General features: G+C 46.0%; 1 protein-coding gene across 2 annotated transcripts; it reads left to right on the top strand.

Annotated features, from left to right (window-relative positions):
• Positions 1-275: 275 nt before the first annotated feature.
• On the top strand, positions 276-22918 carry LOC149334801 (organic cation/carnitine transporter 2-like). Of its 2 annotated transcripts, none has more exons than XR_016283963.1 (10): positions 276-544; positions 2531-2952; positions 3871-3974; positions 4735-4889; positions 7316-7484; positions 9633-9863; positions 11936-12150; positions 14915-15096; positions 19554-19656; positions 22813-22918. XR_016283963.1 is itself a non-coding variant. In XM_089551409.1 (10 exons), exons 2-10 carry the CDS (start codon positions 2566-2568, stop codon positions 22877-22879), a joined length of 1662 nt encoding a protein of 553 aa, XP_089407535.1. In that variant the 5' UTR covers positions 276-544; positions 2531-2565; the 3' UTR covers positions 22880-22918. The 2 variants fall into 2 exon arrangements, 1 of the variants encoding a protein (XP_089407535.1); XM_089551409.1 differs by having other exon boundaries at positions 19505-19656.
• Positions 22919-26875: the final 3957 nt, after the last annotated feature.

Here is a 26875-nt window from a genome sequence, read left to right as displayed (position 1 = left end):
TCGCGCTTAGCCGAGCTTACTTGATTCACTCCGAGGCTTCAACAAGACGAGTGGCGGATTTTTCGCTAGTGATTCATCTAGGGCTTAAGAACCAAAAATACCTCGCCCTCCATTGCTTCTGGCCTCCTGCCTGCGGCTTGAAAAATCACGAACAAGCAACAACGACCTCCTTGATACGACGATACTACCGAAGCAAGTCAGGTCGGCGAGATGGGACTTCTCCATGGGGACTGATAAGTAGCACAGCCACTTCAAGCGCTGATAACAACCACTATGGACGTTGAAGCAACGGCGGCAGAACAGGGCGAAGCCGTGACAGTCGAGGCGGTTGGCGCGGCAAAGACGTCCTGCGCATCAGTAACGTGAAGAGCTCCAATGAAGCATTCTGCGAAAGTTTAGTAACGACCTGTCTACGCATGTGCGAGGAACATGTCCCTAGACCTGAAACTTGACGAACCTCAGCCTGAGAACGATGTCTTCAGTATGAAGGATATGAGGGTCAGTCACCTTTTCCTGCACAGTGCATCTACTGAGGATCGTTAAGGTAAGGAATAGTTTTATTGTTGTTAAAGGGCATGCATATGTATAATTGCGATATCCACTGGAGCCATTTTAAGGTTGTGCTATTGGAGGTGCTGTTCAGATGTTTTACAAGAACCGGGTGCATAATCCATCTTCTCAAACTTGCATCCATATAATCACATAACGGATTATGACGAAGACAACGTGCTAGTGTATTTTTAAAGTATTTCATTTTTTTTGCACACAATGCATGGCAGTCGTAAATATACCGCCTCAAATGTAATTGTTTTGCGAAGTTCAGGGGAACATATAATATTCGGCACCAATGCTATTCATTAAGAGCACGGAACTAGTGTGTCCAAAACACAGTAATTTCTCTACAGCTCCAGGTTTGCTCTGGGTGAAATTTTCTTACATGCTTGGTTTGGTTTAGTTTATGGGGTTTAACGTCCCAAAGCGACTAAGGCTATGAGAGACGCCGTAGTCGAGGGCTCCGGATATTTCGACCACCAGGAGTTCTTTAACATGCACTGACATCGCACAGTACACGGGCCTCTAGAATTTCTCCTCCAAAGAAATTCTAGCCGCCACGGCCAGGATAGAACCCGCGTCTTTTGGGTCAGCAGCTGAGCCCCATAACCACTGAGCCACCACGGCAGCTACTTTGCTATACAAAATGAACTCCCATCGTCAGAGGATGATACCGGGACACCAGACAAAGATACAGAGAAATACGCTTTAGAGTATTTCATATATGTATGGTACAGCCGCTCGTATTGAAAACAAAGATGGCCCAGCAAGCATAAAAAAATGGCAGTCAATTGGCGCACTTATGCCAAATGCGGATATGTGCGCTGCATGACGTCAATTGTCGGTTGGAGCTACGACCTACTAGGTGGTACCAGGCTACCACCTAATTACCGCCCAACATCTTATTCCTTTTAGCTACAATGCAAGCACCATTCGAATCACGTTCTCCTCCTAACCGCTGCTGCTCATTCCGCTTAGCTCGGTGCGCTTAGGGGAGGTGCCACATAATTAGCGCCCCAGGTTCTCGAATGATTACCACAGGCTACAGCTTGGCAAGTAAGCCGTCCGGTGGGCAGGTGAGCAGTTGCACAAGGCAGGTGCTGTAGCAGATGCCATCGGTGGAACTTTGGTTGGGTTGCTACCCAGGTTGCTCTTCCCGAGCAGCCTCTCAAGATTAAATGGGGACGGTGGGCAGGTGAGCAGCCTGCCACCGAACTGGCTTGAGACAAGCTGACAGACATACAACAGCCAAATGCGGGGGATGGCCACTGTAAATGGTAGCGCACTAAAAGGTGTTGCCTCCAGAACGTTCCTTGTGACAGTAAATTACACGAACAGTTTTTGCAGGAACCGGTAAATAAGCTCAATATAAACCTGTTTACCGTAGCCAATTTTACTTCCTACATACACCTCCTATTGGTCATGATACAAAACCAGGGAGCACAAACAAATGAGACTTCAGTGCAACACAAGTCAGCTTGCAGGTATGTACTTGTCAACGACATGCCGTTCAAGCAAATACAGAATTAATGGACACTTAAGAAAATGCCGTGCGAGTAATGCGAAAACATTGCAATTCTACTACGATTCTATGCCAATTTCATTGTAATTCTATTCCATTCCTGTTCCAATTCTACTCTTGTTCTGTCTGATTCTATTCTGTTCTTTTGTAGTTTTCGCTGTAGTACGTATACTAGTGCTGACTATTGTTAATATTTTGTAGTTTCCTGCCGCTGTTGACGTCGCACTGTTTCCGCCAATCGCAAGTTTTTTAACGTACAACTTCTTGGGCGACGCTGGGTTTTCATGTCGGTGAGCTATCTAGTGCTCTCGTACCAAAAGCTAGAACGGCGTTCATGTGCTAAAGCATTTAGGTGCCAAGAGGCGCATATCTACGATGAGAAAGAAATAGGCGGCTCGCTACTCGTCAGAACGAAAATCTCGTCTGGGAGCTTATATTCCTTTTGTTCTTTTACAGACGGCTGACTACTGTTCAAAAGCGACGAAAAGAATATGCGTGAGATCAGTGCGCTGATCGGACCACCCCGTTGGTACCACTTGATCGTCTGGTTGCTTACGTTCGTCCGTGCTTTTCCGTCGTCGTGGACTCAATTCACAGCACTGTTCATCGCCGCGAATGTCCAGCACTGGTGCTCCAAGGCAGACATTCCGTCACTCGCCAACTGGACGGAGCAGCATTGGAGAGAGAAGGCTCTCCCAGCTGTCTACAACGCTTCCGGGCATGCAATAGCCGGGCAGTACGATTCTTGCCGAATGTTTCCCGTTGAAGCTGTGCAGATCAACGGTTCGGAGGTGGTGACGTTTGACCGATCCAGGAAAGTTCCGTGCCACTCGTGGACGTACAACGAATCCTTACCTGGATCGTCAGCTGTGCCTGAGGTTTAAGTTTTTCCTCCTTTAGAACGAGTGCACGAGTACAAAGTAAATTCCAAGAACTGTGCTGACCTTCGATATTGATGGCATTCAATTTCGCCCTATGATATTGCCCCTAAGGTCAAACAATAAAAAGTGTATTGTTTCAATTTTAGCTAATTAATTGTCTAAATATTTAGCCCTCTAACGCACATAATGTCCATCTTGCCGTACAATCTACATGCGTAGATCGCACCGATGTAATTCTGATACTCATTTAAACAAAAATATGTATGCGGGTAAAGAAATCACCCTATATATATATGGCAATGCAAGCGTTTGATTACACTATTTGGAAAACAACGCTTCAAGCTAACTACGTTTTGATTTCCAATTTTATTTCAAATCCAATTTTGTTCTTTCATTTCGCGTCCCGACAGGTGGAGCCAGGAGATAGCCCTCACGTGTGGCGACGGCAGGCGCCGGGTTTTTAACCTACGAGGCACCTGTGCTTATCAGATAAAAAGGGGGTAATACTGCCGTAATATTATCTATCCGTCTATATGGAAGCGCTTTACTTGGTTCGCTATTTCTCTTTAGCTTGCCTTTAAGCCTTGACATTATTTCACAACAGTTTACAGCCGAAAGGCACCGCTAAAGTTTGCTTCTTTTTGCAGCAGAGGCAATGGGACTCGTTGCAACAGCGGCACGCGACAGCCATGATTTGCAACCGCGTTTGTAATGCATGGCCAGGATATTGACACTAGTGGCTGAAGTTTCCGTTAACTCAGTGTGAGTGGGAGCTGGCCTCTCACAGTTCTGGGAAAAGTTGAAGGTGCCGACGTGCTCAAACCTATTTATTACGAAGCTAGGTTTTTTTAATTCATGTTAACCTTCGACTGGTGGTAACACGGAAGTCTTTCACTTTTATCATTTGTGTTTCAGTGGGACATAGTCTGTCAGCACGAGTGGCAGCAATCGATGATGACAAGCGTTGTATTCGTGGGCTCCCTTGTCGGATCTCTGCTCATGGGACACCTCTCTGACAGGTGGGCGCTGATTTCTAAATCTACACGCGTACTGCGAGTTTGAAAATTAGATATCCTTTGTGCCATGGACAAAACCTAAATGGCGCTGTTCCGATAGTGACTGAATTCCAGTTATTTTTGCCCGTGCTTTGCAGTGAAGCATCATGCAAAAAAAGGAACAGGCACAGAAATAGATTACAACTACGCGAACGGGTTCGTAGTGTAGTTTCTTTCTATGTTGTCTTTTTGGCGTTGTGTTAAGATGAAGGAATAACAACTAGTCCAATTCTCTGTCCTTCCTAAGTGCATCCCTGTTTTCCTAAGCCCTACCAGCAAGATTCAGCTGTAGCTATTCGCGGAGGTGAATGCGCCGCTCATTTTGCCATACTGTGGCGCCTCTTGCTCAAAGGCGTGAACGGCACAAGCACTATAGTTCCCGCCACTGCGCGCAGAGGACACCACAAAACTGCCGAGCAGTACCCGTCTCCCTTGCTCTCCTATTCTCCTTCGCGTTACACCAATGCCGCCGTCAAAGCAGAACCGAGCAACGTAACAGCTGTCGCTGTAACATAATGCATTTCTCGGACGAATTTTTCTTTAACTACGGATTGTGGAGAATCTTGTCAAAGGCAATCGAAGAGACGTGTACTAACGTCTTGTCCAGAGCTGCTGCTCAATGGGTATTGTCGCGCAACTTTGAATGCACTTTCGCTTGGAAGCTTCAGACGATGAGTGTTTCCGTAACTGCGGAACTGATAGCTTTTTCCTATGTTTTGCGCAGGTTTGGTCGTCGCACCGTATTCTTCTCCTCTGTGTTTGGAGCGACACTCTTCGGCTCCCTGGGTGCAGTCTGCTCGTCGTTTCGGGCGTACATCGCGTTACGCTTCTTCGCTTGCGTCAACATCGCGGGCATCCAAACCAGCTCGGCGGCATTGTGTGAGGTGCCTGTTTGCCTGTAACTCCGCTCAATTGCGATGCGTCGACAAACGAAGCCATTTTCGTTTCGGTATTAGCGTTTCGTATTGCAAACAATCACTGGGAGCCTTGGCATGTCCAAGATTCGCGGACAAAATTTTTAAAACTGGAAAACTGTAAGATACTTGCATAAAAGTATATAAAAGAATTCCACTCATAATCTTATCCCTGTTCAAAAAGTCTTTTGTCCAGCATTGCTGGGTATGTTACACTGCTGTCGTTGGACTCACAAGGTTAGCATGATAACAGGACCTAGTAACTTTGCGTCGTGTACGCACCCTCGGTGCGGGTATGTCACGCCCGGTGATAGTAGCGTGGGTGCCACATCGCCATTTGAAACACCTTGTGAAGTTGCTGTTGTCGATGTTAACAGGCCTATTATTGCAATCTGAAATGTTGTCCGTATGTAGCGTAGCTCGAATTTTTTTTCCGTCAAGACATGTTCAATACAGTGTTATGGTCCCGATTATTTCTAAATACCCGCATGGCAAAAGCGGACACAATCGCCACCATCCTGAGTCGACCGGCAAAGCCGACAGATTTTTTGTATTTTTACCCACGAACTTCGGGTAACAACATAAATTCTTGTAGTAACATCAGATATTTATGTAGTTAGTAAAAAATGCGCTACCAAAAATGCTACAAGACCGCATAAAAATATATCGTTACGACAGGTCACAAAACATTTTTTTACTATGTTTGACGCGGATGTGTTGTTTTTTTCATCTGGGTAGCTCCAGCAAGCAGGTTAGTATTAAAAAAAAATAGTACGTTCTTGCAGAAGAATCTGTTGAACGCTAAGTTTGAAGTCTGATATTGTTTAGAAAATACCAAGCGCAATATTTGATATATATACTGGTTACTCGAGAAAAGCGCATTTGGCCCGGAGAACGGCTTGGATCTCCGTAGCTTGAGAACTTGCGCTTAGTCTTCTCTCATGAAATCAACGTGACATACAAAACAGCGCAACAGCCCATAGGGACAAGAAAGAGCACAAACGAAAGCCTGCCCATGTGTGTTGTTGTGCTATTGTGTCGGTCATGTACTAACAACAGGCCCAAACATGCCACCTCATCAGACTTCAAATTAAGGCTCCCGAGTTGGTCCTACTATTCGAAATCCTCGAATATTTTCCTTGTTTTGTAGAGAGCTATAATCATACATAAAAAATGCTGGCGGCTACTTAGGAAACACCTTTTTCAATCTGAACGAAGTACAATCTTCTTCGCCTTGTTTTTGTTTTTTTTCATGCCCAAGATTCAAGATTACACCAAGAGCACCAATGTGACCTTCCGCGTCCTTTTCGAGAGCCAGAAAGTGCGAGTCAGAGTTATAAGATAGTGCACAAATGTTTTCTGGAGCACTACGAAGGAAGTAGAGGTCGCCTCTGTAGAATCACATTCAAATTCTGTTGTGAAGTGGTATAAGTATGGTCACCAAAACAGTTTCGAAGAGAGCACGAGTTACAACTCCAAGAAATTCATAGAAACGAGGAAGTCGACGTCGGCAGCAATTCCCAAACTAACTGCTTATAAGAGTATCGCACTAAGTGGGGGAACTCGACAGCGACAGGCTTTTCGAACTGGACGATAAAGAGACATTGTAGCGTACACCACCGACCCCAAACCCGCAGTTTGACTCAACATACTTTTTCCTACTGATTGAGCAGTAGCTCAATGCGTGTTTTGCTTCCTTATTGCAGCCCCAACTTAAGCAATTTACCATGTTTCTTCCTGAGCACGAAGGGCTCTACCTAATGTTCCTACTTTTCACGCTGGAAAAGCTCCACAATCATTTCTTGTAATGCTTTCATTCTTCTCCTTAGTCCTCTTCCTTCCTAGAGATATGTGTAAAAGTAAGTTTGTACTAAAACTGAAAGCTTAGCTAGTTCGTACATCTTTGAATGCAAGAACAGCACTGCGACAGTCGTTTGTCCTTCCTTTTTTTGTCTCCTGCCGCAGCGTTGCTTTTTATTCAAAGAAGCAAATTTATATCACTACCCTCACTACATCAAAGCTTTACATGAAGACTGAGCGCGTTGTGCTTGCGCGCAAGGTTCCGACTTTGCTTCAGGCACATCCTTAATTGACGACCTTGGTTCTTCATCTTTTTTCGTTACAATTCCCCTGTACCCTAGTCTGGGCGGCTATCATGAGCGCGTTGTGCTTGCGCGCAAGGTTCCGACTTTGCTTCAGGCACATCCTTAATTGACGACCTTGGTTCTTCATCTTTTTTCGTTACAATTCCCCTGTACCCTAGTCTGGGCGGCTATCAAGAATACTCTTATGGTTAACTTCCTGTCTTCCCCTTCTTTTCTCTCTCTCTCTTTCTCTGTCACCCTCTTTGCACCTCATATCCTGATATCTTACCAACTGCGCCCTCCACAGTGGCCGAGATCTTGGATCCCCGCTACCGGACTTTCCTGAATTTGGGCTACACAGCAGGCTTCGCCATACCCACCTTGCTGCTGCCAGGAGTGGCCTACCTCATCGGCAGCTGGAAGATTCTCCAGCTCGTCTCAGGACTCGTCGCTCTGGCCTGCGTACCTTTCATGCTGTCAGTGCCTAAGACGACTGTGGCGGCTTGTACTGTTCCGCCGCTTCTGGCGACATAGCGGTAGGAATGAGCTCAGACGTCCGCCTGCTCCTTTCGCATACGGCTTATTTGATTAATACGACTTATGTGCTGCCGTTACGGCGGCTACCGTCAAATTCAGCTTCAAAACAATTTCATGCTCAATACTGTGAGCGCACTTCACTTGTACATTTCAGGGCAGCATCGCGCAGCCTAAACGTATGCAGTGTTTTTTGGCAGACAGCGCCTCATTATCACAAACTCGTACCTTTAGTGTACACGGTTTAATAACTCCAGGGCGTAGAGTACAATACTTGCTTTCTACATTAGGGTACCTGGATAGCCATTCTACTACTTATGCTGTTGCATAACGTGACAGCTGATTCGTGATTTTAAAATCAAGGAAACCTTACGTGCTCGATTCACGGCCTGTACATGAGACACGCTGTGGAAAAAAAAGGAGCTGGTTTTTTTTTACCAATTCACAATAATCAGCCTGCATACCAATATAGTTTCAAGAGCGGCTTTGTATGTTGTTTCCATGTATACTTGGTGCCATAGACGAAATCTGACCAGTGAACTCGTGTTTATCCGCGGAATGTCTCAGCGGCTGGTTTTGGTGCTATGTCAAAACGTTCCTTAAAAAAAAGAGCCATCGACGTAACAAGTCACAGTTTATTAGCGGAACCGACCAAACAATTTCACGTTCTTCTCCTTTATGCACACTGCAACATCAGTTCTATTTTTCTTTCCCGATTCAGAACATCTGAGTATTTTGTCGATGTTCCGGAATTCTCCCTATTCTTCCTCTTATGAGCAAAAAATCCACAGTTCTCCGCTCCAGTGAAGCCTACTGATCCGTAAATGTACTGTTGAAACATCTTGTGCAGTATTCTCGACAAACACAAATAGTAACTGAGTTCACTTGCAATATGATGTTCACGTAGGGATACTGCGCGAGAGCAGACAAAAGCGTTGCATTTTTGTTATTTAATACTGCCTCTTTTACCTTTTCGTTTACGTGGAATGGTTCAGGTCTGCAACTGCTATAAAAGGTATTGCTGTAGCGCTTTTCCAGATAAATGCTTACAACCTGTGCACAGACACCCACAGAGCGTTCGAGGGGCGTTTCGAAACGTTTGGCTGCGTCAAACGACCGCGCACCCCGCAAAATGACAATAATTGCTGCCAACAACACAAAAACTAGCCACTATCCCCGAACCATCAAAATACGAGGTGAGGGACAAGATTGAATTAGAGTGTTAACACCATTGCACACCTCAAAATTATGTAATCTGACATAGCTCTATCGTTTAAAACATATTAAGCGCAAGGCAAAACGGTTGATTATTGAGCGATTTGTTTACCACCGCCAGTAAAGATGAACAGAAACGAGCAACGCTGTCATACAGGCACGCAGTGGCAACGAACGACTGGGGGGAGTTGAGAATCGGAGTACGGACGTGCAAAGTGTCATCTGTGGGTGAAGGAAAGATTTCTGCAATGAAAAAAAAAGGCCGGATCACTTCGAGCAGTGAAAGCCACTTTTCATCCATTTCAAGCACTTAAAATGGCATCGTCTTGCTTCTGGCTTCAAACTCTTCAAGGAATCTTGCGACCTGTGCTAATTTGAAATGATTTCATAATTTCTAGACTTTTACTTACTTCAGTGTGATGATATTAATATTCAGCGACGTCTGGCGCTGTTCAGAGTTTCTGCCGTAAAATATTCTTTTTTATATTGCGATCTGTATATTTTCGGCAAATTTCTAAGCGTTCCCTGAAACATTCTGTACAGCGATCGTCTTTCTTTGATGCTTCTCGGGCCACTAAATTCTCTGTGGATCCAAGCAGACGCACTAATGGAGCTTGAAAGCTCGGATGGCGTGTAGAGGAAGGTCCTCTTTAAACATTTGATGCCCCGGTGATGCCACGTCTGTCACAATGCTATAATAAAAATTGAACCCAGTTACCTGGGAGCTTTTGTAAGGAGCCTTATATTGCTGCGTATCCCCGACGTGCCCAATTCGCTGAGCTGCGTTCTGGGCTGTCCAGGAGTCTACTTAATTTCTTGGAACACGGAGCTATCATGCCTGGTCAGGTGAAGTTCATTCGTATCATGTTTTCTAGAGTTGTTCAAGAGTCGCCTCGCTGGCTCATCACGACTCGCCGGGAAGAGCAAGCCGAACGTGCCATCGCTAAGATACTGAAGATGAACCGTCGTGTGGTTCCCAATCTGCATTCGGCCATGCATGGACTCGTGGCGAGGATCCGGGAGTCCTCGGTGAACACCATTGGCCCCGTGGAGATACTGAGGCACCGAGTGATAAGGAGGAACACTTTTCTGTTGTTCGTCATCTGGTGAGTCCTCGCACATGGCGTGAACATGCGCGGTAACAGAAATACGTTAAGGAATACAGAACTGCGTAGCCTTCGCTGGCTGAATTACTGCGAATTCGCACTGCATAAGAACTCCAGGGTCCGGTTGGGCGAAAGCTCAAGCAGTCACATGGGGTACGCATATGTTGGAAAAGCACGGCCATCGCGCATTGTTGTCACAACAGACATTTAGTAGTATGGGGAGGGAGTAGTGAAGAAAAAATTTAATCAACTCAAAACGCCGCCACTACATTCTGATGTCTACCAAGAGTTGTTTTAGAGCCCTGCTGTTGCTTGCTTTTTTTCTGTAGTTGCGGCCGTGGGCGGCGGAGGTACACTCTAGCGGAGGTGAGGGTGCAACCAGGTCACGTGTTTCATGCACAGCTGCTGATTGCTGTTTGATGGTGCTGCGTGACATAAATAACTGAAACAAAAAAAATGTCTGAAATTAAAAAAGGAAATGATAAAAAAAGAACAAGAAATTAAGAAAATTGTGAGTTTCTTTAGTTAGCATAACAAAATGAAAACAAATTTATTCAGCCAATTGTAGAAATACTCGACAAAGGCGGGGCTCTAATGACACTGTACTAATTGGCAAGCATACAAGTTAAGGAAAAAAAGGTACTCGTTATGGCATAAATGACACAAGCCAACAGCCACCAAAACCAAGGAGAATAGAGGATGCCTTTTGTTTTATTTCCTTTTAATTCCGGTTCATTGATTGTAGCTTTTAATTGCTCTTATCTTATTGTAGTTAAAACCAAATTTAAAAATAATAAGAACGCATCCATATATGCTCCTCGGTTTCTATGACTGTTGGCTTCCATCTTGTGCACTAATTGTAGTAATCCAACTGTGAATTTTTTGTCGAACTTTCGCCCAGTCGCGTTTACTCTTTTGGACATGCTCAGTTTTGTCACTAGTGGCCTCTAGCGGCCTGAGACGCGATTGATCCCGTCTTAACTGTTGTCTCACAAAGTGGAAATTGCTTGAGGCGTTGCGAACTCCTGTGACCATGCACATTGTAACCGAGAGTTAGGGTTGAAGCCTTGACTTGTGATAGGTGTACATTACCCACAAAAGTTTCCTACTAACTTCTGTTCGTGAAGTGTGTATGCCTTTATGTCTTGAAGCTGCTGCTGCCAGTGGGGTGACCAGAGCTCTAATCAGATTTGCCATGTTCTGCCCAACGGAACTGTCAATCCGACCGAGACGGACAAGTTGTAGCAGCCGCAGCTTATGTGCCTGAAAGTCGGCCTGAAAACTTTACAAATCAAGTGTGTTTCCTTATAGTACTAACGTGCCTGCAAGCAAATCATTACGGCATGGGCGGGTGCCTTTCAAAGCTTAGTTTCTTTTTGTAGCACTAACGGCGCTCGCACCATGCTAGTACTTACTTAATGTATTCCAGGTTTCGGTCCCAAGCTAGCGCATGTAAACCAGAACAAACGGCTTTTCTTTTCTCATGACCCTTCTCAGTTTTTTTTTTCTCATGAAAATGCTTCATTCACTAATGGGCTAAGAGGTCTAAGGTTCTTTTTAGCATTTTCGTAACCAAAATTCGAGGCACATGCGCGCTCACGAAAGTACTACCTACGGTTTCTCTTTAAACAGGGAGTCGCGCACTAGAGCCAGACGTCAATATCACGTAGCCAAGTTGAACATGACAAGAGTAACACACCGGTGTCAACTACATACAATGCTAAAAGTCACTATAGCAGGATACAACATAAAAAAGCAGCAGCTCCTAACACCTGGCCAAGGTCCGAGGTGCACTGTGTTACTCTGCTAGCCAGTCACAAATGTGAACGAAATCAGTTTTTTAGTACTTAGTTTTATGAGATAAGCTAGGTGTCGAATTTCCAGAACTTATCACTTTTTTCTTGCGATTAGCTTCTTGCTTAGGTGGCAAGAAAAGTTTTGACAGCGGACTACTTTTTTCTCATGGAGGAATTCTGTGCGGTGGTTCTGAGTGCGAGCGGAGCTTCACTGCCTACTTAGGTGTATCCAACTATAGGTATGCTTCTGACTTTCGCACTATCACGGGGCCGCAGGTTCTGCGACAACTTCCTCATGTTCGCCGTCATGATTGGCGCTGTTCACATCGAGGGCAACCACTTTGTAAACTTCGCCGCCTCCACGGCTCCGGAGATCCCGGCCGCCTTTGTAGGCCTAGCCATGGTCTACTACTGGCACCGCAGGCCGTCCCAGATGGTCTCCCTCGCCTTGGCCGGAATGGCGGCGACAGCGGTGGAGCTGACGCCCCCAGGTACTTTCTTCTCTGCTTGTGGTGAGAACTGTTATCTTTAGTTACGGTGGGGTGGAAATAATCCCTAGGCGGCAGCCAAGGCTCAGCAGATGATCTTCTGTACGGCCAAATCCGAACTGAGCAGCAAGGCGTCGTTTGGGAGCGTATCCACTTCGGAAGGGCCTTTTATAATGCGCAGTCGATTAGCGTAGTTACCGCATATTCGGCATTGATTGGCATATAGGGAGAGGTAGATTTTGTTTATCATGCTAGGCTGAGGGCAGGTACTGGTTCGTAGTTCTTACCAATGAATTTCTTGCTATTTATGTAGGAGCGAGCCAGGGGAAAATCGCTTCGCCCCAGTTTGTAGTGTTGCCTGATTTCAATGTAGGTAGAAAGACATTCGGTGCACCCTTAATCGTCCTCTACGCCCGATGCTCGGTGTGTTAAAGCTAGAGCGGTGTCATAAGAGCTTGCACTGCTTGGGAGGGAGTTAGGGGGATTTCATCGTAAAAAACAAAGTTCGCCTTAACTCCTGTTTTACACTGTTTTGTTCAGAGTAGTCACCTTGGGCATGCATACACCGATCATAGCATTCCTTTCATGATTCCACGGATCCGCGGAAGTCACAACCTCTGAGTGCGTTGAGGAACTCCTGCAATTCGGACTCTATCTCTTGAGTTTCATTAAACCGAGGGCCTTCCAGCCTCATATTTATATTCAAGAAGAAGAAAAAATCACGAGGGACAGTCAGGCGATTAGTGAAGGTGCGGAAGCATTGCCATATTTTTGTAGCTCGGGAACAGTGGAACGAAGAGCCATGTATGAGCCGGCGCGTTGTCATGGTGGAACAGACAGTGGTTCTTCCACTTTTCTAGACGTTTGCTTACAAAATTATCCAGAAAACTGTCCCGAAACTGTCCTTTAGGACTGTCATAAAATACCATGTACACGGTGGATACGTTCAGCTGCGATCTGCAAGGTTATCTTCGCCAACTTCTGTTATTTTTCCTTGTGTTATCCTTGTTGGCGCCCGTCCAGGAGGCTCATCGCTGTCGACAGAAGTTCGGCCGTTTTTGAAGCGTTTGTACCTCAAAAAGGTCTGGCTTTGGATCATGAAATTAGCTGCGAAATCTTTCTGTAGCGTACGATGGGTTCGCTGCAGTTTTGTTAAATTTGGATCAGAATTTTATGCAGACTCTTTTCTTCTTAAAAGTCCATCATTCCGGATAAAGAAAATGCGCCTTAGAACTGTACCCTGTGTACAGAACCAAACAACAATACAGAACCAAACAATGCGCCCTCTAAGGTGCATGGTTGAATCTGCAGCCCTTTAAGTCTTTTCTGCGCAGTGTGATGATGAAGACAGGAAGGCAAGGTCGCACGCAGATGCACTGAAACACCGATTAATTTGTGCGAAATATACCCTTCACAAAAAAACAAGCTGAGTGGAATCGATAGCATACGGCAGTCGTCGAGGTGCGATTGAATGCCGCTATGGCCCGCACTCGGCTTAAAGATGAAAAATAACTTTCTGGATAAGGCGCACAAAATACCAGAACGATTCTCGACATTGTAGACGACGTCATGCGTGATGACAATCGTACCGCGGCGATCTCGTCTCGTCCCGTAGGAAATAATATGGGATAAAGCTACGTACCGAGGACAGTTAAAAACAATCATAAGAAAACATCTAAAGAGGATTTTTACCAACACACGGCATTAAATACACGGGCTGACCAGTTTTAGGCACAGCTGCCGCGATGGCTCAGTGCCTACAGTACTCGACTGCTAACTCGAAAGACGCGGGTTAGATCCCGGCCGCTGAGATCGGATTTCAACGGAGGCGAAATGTTAGAGGTACATTCAATGTGCGATGTCCGTGCTCTTTAAATAATCCCTGATGGTCAAAATTATCCGGAATCCACCACTACGGCGTCCCTCATAGCCTGAGTCGCTTTCGGTCGTTGGGACAAGCTTTCAGTATGTAGTAAGTGGAGCAAAACACCGTAGTGTAGCGCTTTGTATTGATGTAGGCCAGCTGAATTTCCTATAACTGCGTTTCACACCAACGTTTTTAAATTTCACCTCCATCGGATGTCAGTGCACTTTAAACAACCCCAGGTGGTTTAAATTATCAGGAGTCCTCCACTACGGCGTCCCTCACAGCCTAAGTCACTTTAGGACGTTAAACCACCACAAAATATAAACTAAACTTACACATTCCAGAGGCAATTCATCCACATTACTTACAACATTCCAGAGACAATGAATCTACATTACTTACAACATTCCGAAGACAATTCATCCGCATTTTTGACAACATCCCCGACGCAATTCATAACATTACTTACATATTCGCCACCGCGGTGGCGCAGTGGTTATGTCGCTCGACTGCTGACCTGAAAGACGTGGGTTCGATCCTGGCCGCGGCAGTCGAACTTCGGCGGAGGTTGTATTCTAGATTTCCGTGTACTGTGCGATGTAAGTGCTCGTTAAAGATCCTCACTGGTCGGTTGAAATTTCCGGAGCCCTTCAGCGTCCTTCCTAGCCTCAGTCGCTATGGAACGTTAAGCCCTATGAAGGAGAGGGAGAAAAGGAATGCGGTATGCCCGTGGTCTGGATTCGATTCCGCGAACTTGGGTCTGACAGCCGAACGCCAAAGCTGCAAGGGCACCACGGCAGCTTTATCTTCCTGTCGCTACGTTTCCTTCTGCTCGGTCATCGTTTAAATCCACGGTGGAAAGCAAAAAGTGTGCCACGGAATATTCACATTTCGACGCAGGACATCCTTACGTGTCTCTCTCGCTGTCCATGGCGGGTCGTTTCGTCCTCATCCTGTCGGCATCCGTCAAGTGGGTCTGGACCATGGAGCTGTTTCCGACAGCTGCCCGGGGATTCGGCTTCGCCGCCTGTTTCACCATCGGCCGCATTGGAGGCATCGTGGCTCCATTCATGAGTGACCTCGTGAGTATGAACGCTGCAGTTTCGTGTGGGTACGTTATAGAGTACGTTCTGCTGACTACTGTGGTAATGATGTGGAGTACTCATAGATGAAATTTATGGCCCACGTTTCTAGTGCCTGAGGTGTATTTCTTTCTTTTTTTTTACTGGAGTACCGGCATCAGGGGAAGCTTATGAGATTGTTTATATCCACCGCTGTGGCTCAGTGGCATTGGCGTTCGGCTGCTTGAGCAAAGGTCACGGAAATAAATCCCGCCAGCGGTGGCCACATTTCGATTGAGGCGTGATGCAAAAGACGCTTACGTGCTTTGCGAAGGCAGAGCAGGTTGAAGAGCTCGAAGTTCTTGGAATATGTTTATTGATTTACTTATCTAATAATAACAAGTGATTTAAAATCTCGGAGGCATTACAAAAACTAGTTGTCTTTTTGTTTTTACGCTGTACTAAATTAAGGCAAATGATGTACGGGCTGTACGGTGTACTGTGTGATGTCAGCGGACGTTAAAGAACACCAGCTGAGCGAAGGCTATGAGATTATGTGCCCCAAAATGGCTCATAACCTGTGTCACTTTGGGACGTGAAACCCCATAAACCAGCTAATGCAGCTACCAAGCATGTTGGATGACGATCTTGAAATTGCATGGCGGTGCCATGGATGCAGACTGCAGGGACAGGGAGGCAGTTTTGTGCAGTGCCGATTCTCGACATAGAGATAAGTATTTGTGCAGGTTGGCATAGTAACTTTGGTAGTCAATCTGGCGCTCTTGAGTACAGCGTCCTTGATTGTCCATGCAAAGCTTAAGGACTTCAGACTCAACTTACTACACAATTTGATTATTTAGGATACGCATATTCGTTCGCATTTTCAGCGTACACGAGGCTGGTAGAAGCTGTGACGACGCAACGGAAAAGGAACTTTACTATGCATGGCTCAAGTGCAACACTGCGATGCTATTGTGTCAAAAGAGTGCGAAAATTTTGTTGTTTTGGCAGAGATGAGAAGAGCGTCACTCACGGTGACGATGACGGTAGTTCTCATTGGTAAAGCACTATTGATATATAGCATGCAGGTTTAGCTGGTAACATGAAACTATTCCAGGCGCCATGAATCAATTTCGCATCATTTTCCATTCTTTTTTTTCCTTTTCGTATTTCGTTGTTTGTCACAACAAAAACCTATGACAGGAAGCTGTTCTGCGACGGCCTGCAATGATCCTCCTCGATGCGCAGCATCACCATCATGAGCGCTCTTCACGCGCCTACGGCTTTTTTGCAGCTCAGTGCGCACGCCGCGCAGGACATGTAGCTCCTTCGCCATGACAAAGGCGAGACCGTTGGCTCAGCCACAGTCAGCAGCCGTGAATCGGCGTGCCCGTCATCGTTAGAAGTGTCGGCAACTTGAAAAGCCCTTCGTGCGTTTGTTTGGTGAAACGTGACGCCTCACATTCGAAAGAAATATTGGCGTCAGATGAACGGAGCATAATCTCTGGAGAAGGAAGCATCCCAACTATAATTCTTTCCTTGGCCGTGGCCGGACCGTTGACGGAGCCGCCGCCTACACTAAACACGTTCTAACGGATGAACAACGTGTACACGAAGTCGAATAACAGCGGAACGCATGTGCGTGAACAGCTTTACGCTGAATTATTCTTCATTGACGTGTTTTTTTTTTCTGCAGTGTTACAGACGAAACAACAGCTTATTCATTGGAGATGTCGTTCAGACCACCGTTTCGTTGATTTGTTCATGGGGTTTAACGTCCCAAAGCGACTCAGGCTATGAGAGAGGCCGTAGGGAAGGGCTCCGGAAATTTCGACCACCTGGGGTTCTTTAACGTGCACTGACATCGCACAGTACCCAGGCCTCTGGAATTTCGCCTGCATCAAACTTGGACCGCCGCGGCCGGGTTCGAACCCCCGTCTTTGGGATCAGCAGCCGAGCACCATAACCACTTAGTCACTGCGGTGGCGCCGTTTCATTACGTCTCACTCATCGCTATCACCATATGCCGCGGCGCACCAGCCACACAACAGTCGCAAGTCGCACACATGCTCGAACCTTTCCGCACTTTCCGCTTTAAAGCATGGAGGAGACTTTTTGCTTCTGTTTTCTCACTAACGGCTGCATGAATAGTGATAAACGCAAGACTGTGCCCATGCAGTATGAACGATTTTAATAGACGTACACTCTAAAAAAAAAGGTAGTTGAGGTTACTACATTTTAGGGTAGTAACGACTGTCACATATATGACTACCTAGGTAGTAACTGTACGTAGTAACTGCAAGGTAGTAACGTTTACTACCTCTCAGTAACTGTACGTAGTAACTGCGAGGTAGTAACATTTACTACCTCTCGAGAGAAAACACCTTAAGAAATAATCTAATGACTTTTGACATTAGAATCGTATGCATATAAGATAGTAATAAAGCAAAATAAGAGCAAAAAAAAACTAGAGCAAAAACAAAAAGAAAAAAATCCCTGCTTTCAGGTGGATTCGAACCGCGGACCTTTGACTTTATATGCTGAAGTTGTTTCTATCCTGTTTCTATACTTTCTATCCTGCCACGCTAACCACTACGCCACGCCACCAGACGTTAACTTGTCAACTTATGTGCCGTGATATGTGCAGCCACAGTTGTTTCTTGTTCTTTTCATTGCGTGTAAATGTAGCAGCAGCATCTACATTCTCGCACGGGACAACAATGTTGTTGAGAAGGACCTTTCAGTGGCTGATGGCCAATGACATAAGGAAACCTTCTGTGCTAACGAAAATGAGTCTCTGCTGAGTTTTTATTGTCGAAAGACATGAATACCTGACTTCGTGGTGACTTTCTAATGTGTCACAAGGAGTGCATGAACATGACATCAGAAACTCAACACCCGTTTTTGTGCATCTTGTAGTGAACCAGAAGGAAAAATGAGCACAAGTCAGGCACAATAGCTTGGGGTTGGTGAAAAAGTGCAATTAAGAAATCAAACTAAAGAGTGGAACACATACGCGCTGCGTATATTGTATTGAAAAAAAAAACAGCACTGGCAATTTTGTTAGATTTGCTGCCAATTAGGAAACCCTTTTCATTATATAAAAGCATGGGGCATTGAGTAGCAATGTCACCGGGAATGTTAGTATACGTACATGTGCATATTCCGATCATCCATTTCCAGATCAAGGTAGTAATGGATACTACCAGGGTTATAATGAGGTAGTACAAGTGTAGTAACTGCCAAAAAAACGTAGTAACAGCAGAAGTTACTACCTTGTTACTACTTAATTTTCTTCGAGTAGTAACAAGGTCGTAGCAACATAGTACATAGGTAGTAGGGGTTAAAAAAAGGTTGTAACAGCAGCCGTTACTATGTTTTCACTACCTTTTTTTCTAAGAGTGTAGTTCAACAGGCTACATTTAACTGTATTTTAGCCCAGGCGCGAATTTCATTTCACACAGAAAACAAAAGATATGAAAATGCTAAGCGGAAATGGTTCACGAGGAAATGACAGGCACTTTTACAGTCTCGCTCTCGATGTACGTCCAGACCGCAACGTCAGAAAAGGAACGAAGGAGGGAGTGAATGAATGAAGAAAAAGTCGCCGTACTAGAGGGCTGCCGATTATTTCGACTAGCCGGGCTTCTTCTGCTTTCACTAACATACTTTTCTGCGTTTCGACTCAGCCTAAATGCGGCTGCAGCGGCTGGTTTGGAAGGCTACTCACCCAGATATATATTTAGGCGGGTGCGTTGGGGCATGGCATTCCCACCCAATACAATTAACATGCCACCGCGCACAAACTAAGGAAAATAATCGCTTATGTATTCGACTAAGAAAAAAAACTGTTTAGCAATGCTAAACTTGTCAAGCTTAACTAACCGACGTACAGCATTAATCAGCGAAAGCTGCTATAACTTTGGTTCGGCCACAATTAGCCCTTCATTTGGCCCTGGAATCTACATCGTCAGCCGTAAGCAAAATTTCTAGCCGTGCTCGTGTCAATTAGCGAAATATGACCTGGCAACCTGTCGGCTTCCACCCTCTTTCTCTGTGTTCCCTCTCGTACTTTTCCTCTGTCCTCTCCACTGAACGCGGACCGGGGATTTTACTCTCTCCTCTTTCCAACCTGCCATTTGGCAGGTGTAAATTGAATGAAATTGGATACTTTAAAGTAATTGAAATTAAATCGCATTATTTGCGTTAAATAAAATATTACACCAAGTATTTTTGTTTTACGACGCCTGTAGATTTCACAATAGAATACAAGGCCATATGCCTAAACCAACGCTATAACAGCTTTTGCTGTAAAGGTAAGTGGGAGACAGACGGCTTATTGTCTTTCACCTTGCATCAGCGGATGCCAGTGGAAATATGCAAGCAGCAGCTGGGTTTTCGCACATGACAATTATATCCTCCCTTGCAGAAAAAGCACGCGCCTGTACTCGTCGTTCCCGGTCTTCTGGCGTCCGCAGGCATGATAGGTGCAGCGGCGTGCGCTCTGCTGCCGGAGACTCGGGGCATCGAGTTGCCTGACACGTTCGACGAAGCCGAAGACGTTGCCAGAGGCAGAGCAAGGTGGGAACTTAATTGCAAAGGGATACCCTAGAGCATCTTTTAGCACATTGAAATAAGTTTCCTGGGCAGGTTTCAAAACCAATACAGGCAATATGGTCGGTATACCAGCTTGTAAAACTCTTCCAATGACATTTGCGAAGTTAGACTTGTGTAATTTAGGCTAACGGTACAGGTACACTTTGCAGCGGAGAATGCGCAGAACTGTACAAGCGTTTTGGCCGTGAATTACCGGGTCAGCTTAGCCAGCAGATTCACCAAAATGCTGAAGCGATATCTGCGAACAATGATCAACATGCATTAATGTCATGCAGTAGGAATCGTGCCATTTCTTATTAGTACTAAGCGAAAAAGAATTTAACGGCGATTCCGGCGCGGTACTGCGGATGCTGAGCGCTAGCGGAGCCTTCGTGTGCTTTCGCGATTATTGCGTTCGCCACACATAAGTCTATGTGAAGTCTGCGCTTCTGTTTTGGGGGGGTTAGCTATGTCAAGCGTTTTGGCAGGCAAGCAGTGTTCACAAGAAGTCGATCGGTGCCGAGTATTCGAGCAGGCCCCCGTGACCCCCTCGCGCCACGCTCGGATGCCCGATGATCACGACAACGGGAAGTTGCGCCTTTCGCCTTAAGAGCTAGAACGGTAAAAAGGGTTTGAAAGCGTTCCCTATCCAAGCAGCACAGGTGATGGGCCCAGTATTGGAAATGTACTGGCAAAAGGCCGGTCCTACGAAGGTATAGAGTTTCTTACTATTACCTAGAGGGAAAGCTGGCGGCGCTGCACTTCAGCCACCATGGACGCCCAAGGCATCATGGGGCGGTGAGCTACTTGTTGCGGCACAGTCGCAGTTTTTCAGGAACACGGAGTGTCATTACTAAGACGTTTCATTCCAAAAACGCTGTCCGTGTGTGCGCAGACGACTTTCGCGCGAACGCAGTGTGCAAAACTCATAGTAGTGAAAACGCGACGACACACGACGCCAATAAAAGGTTGCACTTTTCCGAAATGCCATTAAAAAACCTCTTATAGTATTTAAGCAACAGCATCTTTTCTGGAAACATATTTACTTTTAAAAGTGCGCCTGTTAATTACGAAATATTAGTTTTTATAGTGTTCATTACTAGGCCAATAGGAGAGCGAGTCGTCTCTTATTTTGGGCAAACTTTGCACTTAAATGCTTTTCTGCTCGTTTGTTACAATCATTAGACAAGATATTGAATATTAGGACGTTTGTAGTTATCAAACAGCTTAATTTTTTTATTATTTTTTGGCCAAAAGTTGCAGTTCCGCAACAAGTAGCTCACCGCCCCATGATGCTTCGAGCGCCCATGGTGGTTGAAGTGGTCTCGAGGGGTCGCCATGCAAACTCCCACAGACGGGCTGCCAGCTTTCCCTCTAGGTAATAGTAAGAAACTCTATGTACGAAGGACCCCAGTGGAACCATCCATTTGCAGTAATGGGCCGATTGCCTTCGCTGCTTGGGTATGTGCTGTCAACGTGTTTGGATTGATGGTGGGCTTTAAACCAGAGAAGATCGCGCTCTTGGTTTTTTAAAAGCAAGAATGTGCGAGTTATGATTCCATAATAAATAAATACCAACGCAAACCAGCAAGACACACGGCGAAGAACAAGGACACACAAGCGCTGACTTCCAACTGACGTTTAATGGGTGAAAAAATGTTCTTAAAGGTGCACTGAAGAGGATTCTGAACTTGTCTTTTTGCCGCGGGAACTCGATCTACACGTTCCTAGCATTCTTAGAAACTGCAACTTATTGCCCTGTATGGCCGATTTCCCTAATTAAATCGAATTAACGTCCGGCTCCCGCCCTTTTTTTTGAATTCTGCCTCGTACGATGGGCGGAGTCGACCAACGCGTGAAGTTCCTTTCAGCCAGCTCCGTGGAGGCTTTGCTTTCGCTTTATTTTTTTTTTTAGGTTTCCATGAATAAATAGTTTCATTCGCAGATAATATAGCCGCAAAATAACCCCGCAGAAATAAAAATACGCGCGGTCTATTTGCTGCTACGGACTACTACGTATTACTCCGCCGATGGCAGAGCGGCTAGCCGCCACGGGACTGGGTGAAAGGCACTCCACGCGTTGGTCGACTCCGCCCACCGTAGGAGGCAGAATTCAAAAAAAAGGGCGGGAGCCGGCCGTTAATTCGATTTAATTTGGGAAATCGGCCATACAGGGCAATAAGTCGCAGTTTCTAAGAATGCTAGGAACGTGTAGATCGAGTTCCCGCGGCAAAAAGACAAGTTCAGATTCCTCTTCAGTGCACCTTTAAATACTGATTTCAAACAACACAAGGAAATATCCTTGCTTGTCACTTCTTCAAGAAGAGCAACTCCGCGTCTGACAAGGCGATTCAAGGCGCGCTGACATAATTATCTTGAAGCCCGGCTATCTCAGCAGCCTCCATGATCTCCCGGACTATCTGGTCCGAGTGCCTGCTGATTACCGAACAGCTGGCTAAGTCCGGAGTGCACTGCTCTTCTTTCCCTGCCTTTGATGATGCATTTCCGCCGGTGCAGCGCCAGATTGCCTGTAGCTGTTCGGTAATCTGTTCGGTAATCAGCTGTTCGGTAATCAGCAGGCACTCGGACCAGATAGTGCGGGAGATCAAGGAGGCTGCTGAGATAGACGGGCTGCAAGATAATTATGTCAGCGCGCCTTCAATCGCCTTGTCAGATGCGGAGTTGCTCTTCTTGAAGAAGTGACAAGCAAGGATATTTCCTTGTGTTGTTTGAAATCAGTATTTAAGCACATTTTTCACCCATTAGACGTCAGTTGGAAGTCAGCGCTTGTGTGTCCTCGTTCTTCATTGTGTGTCTTTCTGGTTGGCGCTGGTATTTATTTGTAATGGATCACCAACTAGCCTGCACTCTCACCCTACTGAATGATTCCACAAAACACGTATTTTGTACACCCGAACCCCTCGCATGTGCGCATTAGAGGAGGGCACCTCTAAGCCCCACAAATTGTTGTGAAACTTTGTGCCTCTTCCGCATTCTTACTCTCCCAAAATATGGCATACATGTGATTCTTATCACAAAGAACGATTATGAGGCATCGTTGCTACACTGAACACTTAACTGCTCGCACCATAACCGGAAGAAAAATGAATCGCCGGCCGTCGTTCTCTTTTTCATCCGCAGGTCGGAGGAGTACGGCTTGACGACGAGGGTGTCTTTGGAAGAACAGAACCGAATCGTCCTGTCCTGACCATCAGTGACTACGTGAAAAAAAACCTGAGACACTTGACTGGACGACACCTGTCACGTGGTTGAATTCAGGACTCAACGTGCGCGGCCAAGTGGCTTTTGTAGCCGGCGCTGCAGTCGAAAAACCAGAGGACCTTTCCCATGTTCACAATTTACGAGCTCTCGATTTCAGTACACCGTGCGTGTTCAAACAAGTTTCGCAGTACTACCGCGGTCATCACAACTTTAAAAAGGAAATCTTTTCGCTTTTTCACAAAGGTATACATGAATGCATGCAAAATCGCAAACATCTTTTAGCTTCTTACCATGGCACCATCCGCATGCATATGTTCTTTTTGAAATATGAAATGTTTCAGAGGCCATTAGCGACTATAGTGGGTGGCGAAGTGGGCACCAAAAGTGAAGTTCACATTTTGCAAAGTTTTTTGTTCTAGTGGCCTCTAGAAAAAAAAAGAACTTTCCAAGTTTAGTGGCCGGAAAGAGATTCGAACCAAAGTCCAAAACTAAAGCACCTTTATTTGCCGACCGATGGCCCGGATATCCCATCAACGTCTCACGCTGTGTTCTAATGGGCATATGGCCCTTGCCTTTCCCGCAGGCAACTTTCAGTGGCATTGCGGGGCTGGCTAGGCAGGAGAGGGAAGGGGCCTCTGCCCACGTGTCGCTGCGCCAACAAGTCCGGCCTGTAAACGAGCGCTATTTCCTTTTTGTTCAGCTCCTTCGTCGTGAGCCCATCCCCTCATATCTTCATATCATTTAATTGCATCGAGTCACAAGCACGTTATACGGCTTCACTTTTAAGCCGACAAGGCGAAACCCTCGGATGGGAATGCATTACCCATCTAAGCTGGTTTATTACTACAATGGGGCGGCCGGAGGATCCTTCACGGCGCCCGAGGAAACCAGCGTTTGTACGTGCGTTTGCGAGAGCTGCAAATAAAAAAATATTTAGTGCATATGCATGAAAAATGTGACAAATACGTTAGGATGGCTGCCATTGTGTAACTCCAGATTCTGGGACAGCTGTATAGGTATTTTACTTCGTGATACGTTGAGCTAAAGTATGGTTACAACTGTGTAGCCCGAGATCCAGCGACAGCTGTAGAGGTGTTTTATTTTACAATACACTGGTTTAAAGGATGGTTGTCACTGTAACGTGAGATTCAGCGAGATTCAGTGGAGAGATATAGGCATTTGCCCTGCAGCAAGCATAGTCAGGCTGATGTTGAGGTAAAGAATTTGATAGGGAAATGCATGTGCATACAATTATTTAGTGCTCTTTCAAGTTCTGCTCACAAATTCTTCAATCTATTAGCGCTTCCCAACCATACCCAGGTTAGAGATTACTATGCTCTAGCGATGCCCTCCTCCTGCTACGGTAACCACCCTCCGCTTACGTATTCTTCCGCTCGTTCTTCACTGTTAACCACCTTCCCAGTGGTTCCCATGGCAACGCGCCCTCCGGTTATGACCATTACTACTACACCGACGCGAAACACAAGAACGCGCGCTTAACAGCTGTTGCTGTTAAGCCTAGTTTGCAAGTGTTTATTGGCCTTCATGGTTGAAACAATGTGGCAGGGCGAAATGCTCTTTGGGGCTATACAACGCATCTAGCTAAACTTGTGTTTCTGTCCTGTAGCTGTGGCTCCAGAGCCACATAAATTTACCCCCTAGTACAGCAACTAAATCACTGTCAACGTCATCCTCCACGCGGCCGTTCGCGGCACCCAATGCTCGGCGGCTGCGGAACGCTTGACTTTGCAGTGCAACGGATGCGTATGAGCCAAGATACAGGATATCTCGCCTATTTCACCCACTCCAGGTTTATGCAGCCGCATGTGAATGAAAGAACACGGCTGAACGCTTCTCTAACTCTCAGTAAGAGCAGGCGAGCACAGTGGCCCCTTCAAGAAGCGAAGGCATCGAGGGATACTGAGCACACTGCCCAGCGCGAAAAATATCAGCGACTCCATTCTGCGGCACGTGAAGGAGGAAAAACTTTATTAAAGTGAAGAGAGTTGAACGAGCTTATGGGTAGGGTCCTCACTCCAGTGCTCCACTGGCTTGAGCTGCCCTGCGAACCTCTTGTTTGAGGGCCCGTTGGGCTTCCAGATTATCGCTGGTCAGCAGCGCCTCCCATCGCTTAAGTGGCCATCTACAAACTGGAGCAGTTATGCGCCTTTTCTTCTCTAGAAAACAACGCATGATTTAGACTGGTCAAATGTTTTAGGGGAATCCCCCAAGGTGGAGTAGATTTGTAATAAGGGAGTAATTACTCATTGGCATCCACCCGAGCGCAGCCATACGGCTACTCCGTTAGTTTACAGGAATGGAGAGGAGCATAAATGGCTCCCTGAGTAATTAGACACCTCAATCGCACATTGAAGTAGATGGCGGTGATGTCCACATAACGCGTTACATGGCTTCTTTTGTACCGCCTAATTTCCTTCCACTAAATGTCTTGTAGAAAGCTATCACACCCTTCACTGTAAGATGAAGGGTCTGACGGGGAGGGTATGACGACGATGGCTTGCCAAGCCGCACTAGTAACCATGGAGACCACGCACTGCAAGCTGACAGCGCCTATGCGGCATCCTGCGTGCCTTCGCCGAAGGTACCGGACGCGTTTTGCCGCGCATGTGGAGAGGAGGAACTGCGCTGTGCATGACTGACTGCAGCCCTTTTTCCCAGAGGGCGCCACGTTGCCTGAAGCGCTGGGATTCACGGTATCAACTGAGTACATGGAGGCTCCAACGTTCATACAAACGTTGGAGCGCACTCGAATGGCCATACAGAAGTCTATTTTTGCGGCCTGTTGTTTTACCGTTCCTCTATACTTTTTTTTTCATTTTCCTCCTTGTCATTTTTTACTTACAGTATGCGCGCGTCGTTACAGGGGCTTCGTTGCAAGCCACACAACTTTAAGCGATATGATGAATATTCACAGAAATAAGGATTAAGTGCAGTTCGTAAGTAAGATGTTTACGGCCTTTGACTAGTCCGTATCTTGAAAATGTCAGCGGCGATTAACAGCCATCCGATGACAGGTTTTAAGTAAATTCGATGTTCATTAGAAGGCCACTTGGGATGACTGCATTCAGATATTGTTATATGAAAAAAATTGGTTCCCCGGATATTTCTGGGTATGTTGACGTTTGTCTGGCAGCAAAAGACGAGATTCGTGGCTGAGAAATTGTAACTGTAAATTTGCCCACCAGTCGATTTAAACTCATGGCGTTTGCGCTCAGACGACAGTTCCCTCATGTTTGAACTGAATGGGGGCATAGCATAGCCTCCGCGATCCACGAAAAAAATTTGTTTTTGCCGCACGTTGTTTACTTGCGAAACCTGCTGGTGATGGCGACACTTGTCTTCATGTTTAGTCCTTCTTAACTTATAAAAGCTGCGTTTGCTTTGAGGGTGGTTTTTTGTCATTAGATTGTTGTAGTCTCTCGCTACAGGCCAAATTCCATTTTTCCTCAGTGTCCCTCTAACGTTCATTGCAATTTCCCCTATTATAGGGGTCGTATCCGCCATGAAATTCGTCCCATTCGTTTTTTCCATGGAACTGTCATTATTTCCCTTGCAAATGTCCTATTCTTACAGATCAAACATCGTGCGCGCCACGGTTTTTCACCTGGAGAGGGTACTAGCATTCTCTGCTGCTGCCTGTTTGCGACGAACATTGACCGCTCTCTATAATGAATACTCAGTAGCCAGCACGCCAGGCTGTCCTTTGTGTCTTTGCCAACTGCCGCCGGAATATCATAAGGCAAGCGCTAACGTCACACGAATTGACCACGTAAACGAATGTATAAATCACAACAGGTGGCTTTTTACACCTATGTATTGCAAACTACTCAGTAAGAGAGCTTTGAAGCACGCTGTCACTTGCTTTAGCAAAGTGAAGGAAAATCTCTAAAATTGAAAGGCCGAAAGCAGCCCTCTGATGTTCAATGTGGCCTACAAGGTTGCTCAATGAAACTTGGACCGA

Source organism: Amblyomma mixtum, chromosome 7 (assembly GCF_055824585.1).
Source record: "Amblyomma mixtum isolate Tamu chromosome 7, ASM5582458v1, whole genome shotgun sequence".
NCBI lineage: Eukaryota > Metazoa > Arthropoda > Arachnida > Ixodida > Ixodidae > Amblyomma > Amblyomma mixtum.
This window is presented reverse-complemented; position numbering and strand designations above follow the sequence as displayed.

What these genes read in the sequence shown, in the direction of transcription:
- LOC149334801 (XM_089551409.1), top strand. Translation starts at nt 2,566, where the DNA reads ATGCGTGAGATCAGTGCGCTGATCGGACCACCCCGTTGGTACCACTTG. An exon ending in AACCAGCTCGGCGGCATTGT is followed by an intron (nt 4,890 to 7,315) that starts GTGAGGTGCCTG and finishes CGCCCTCCACAG; the next exon opens with TGGCCGAGATCTTGGATCCC. An exon ending in TTTCTGTTGTTCGTCATCTG is followed by an intron (nt 9,864 to 11,935) that starts GTGAGTCCTCGC and finishes ACGGGGCCGCAG; the next exon opens with GTTCTGCGACAACTTCCTCA.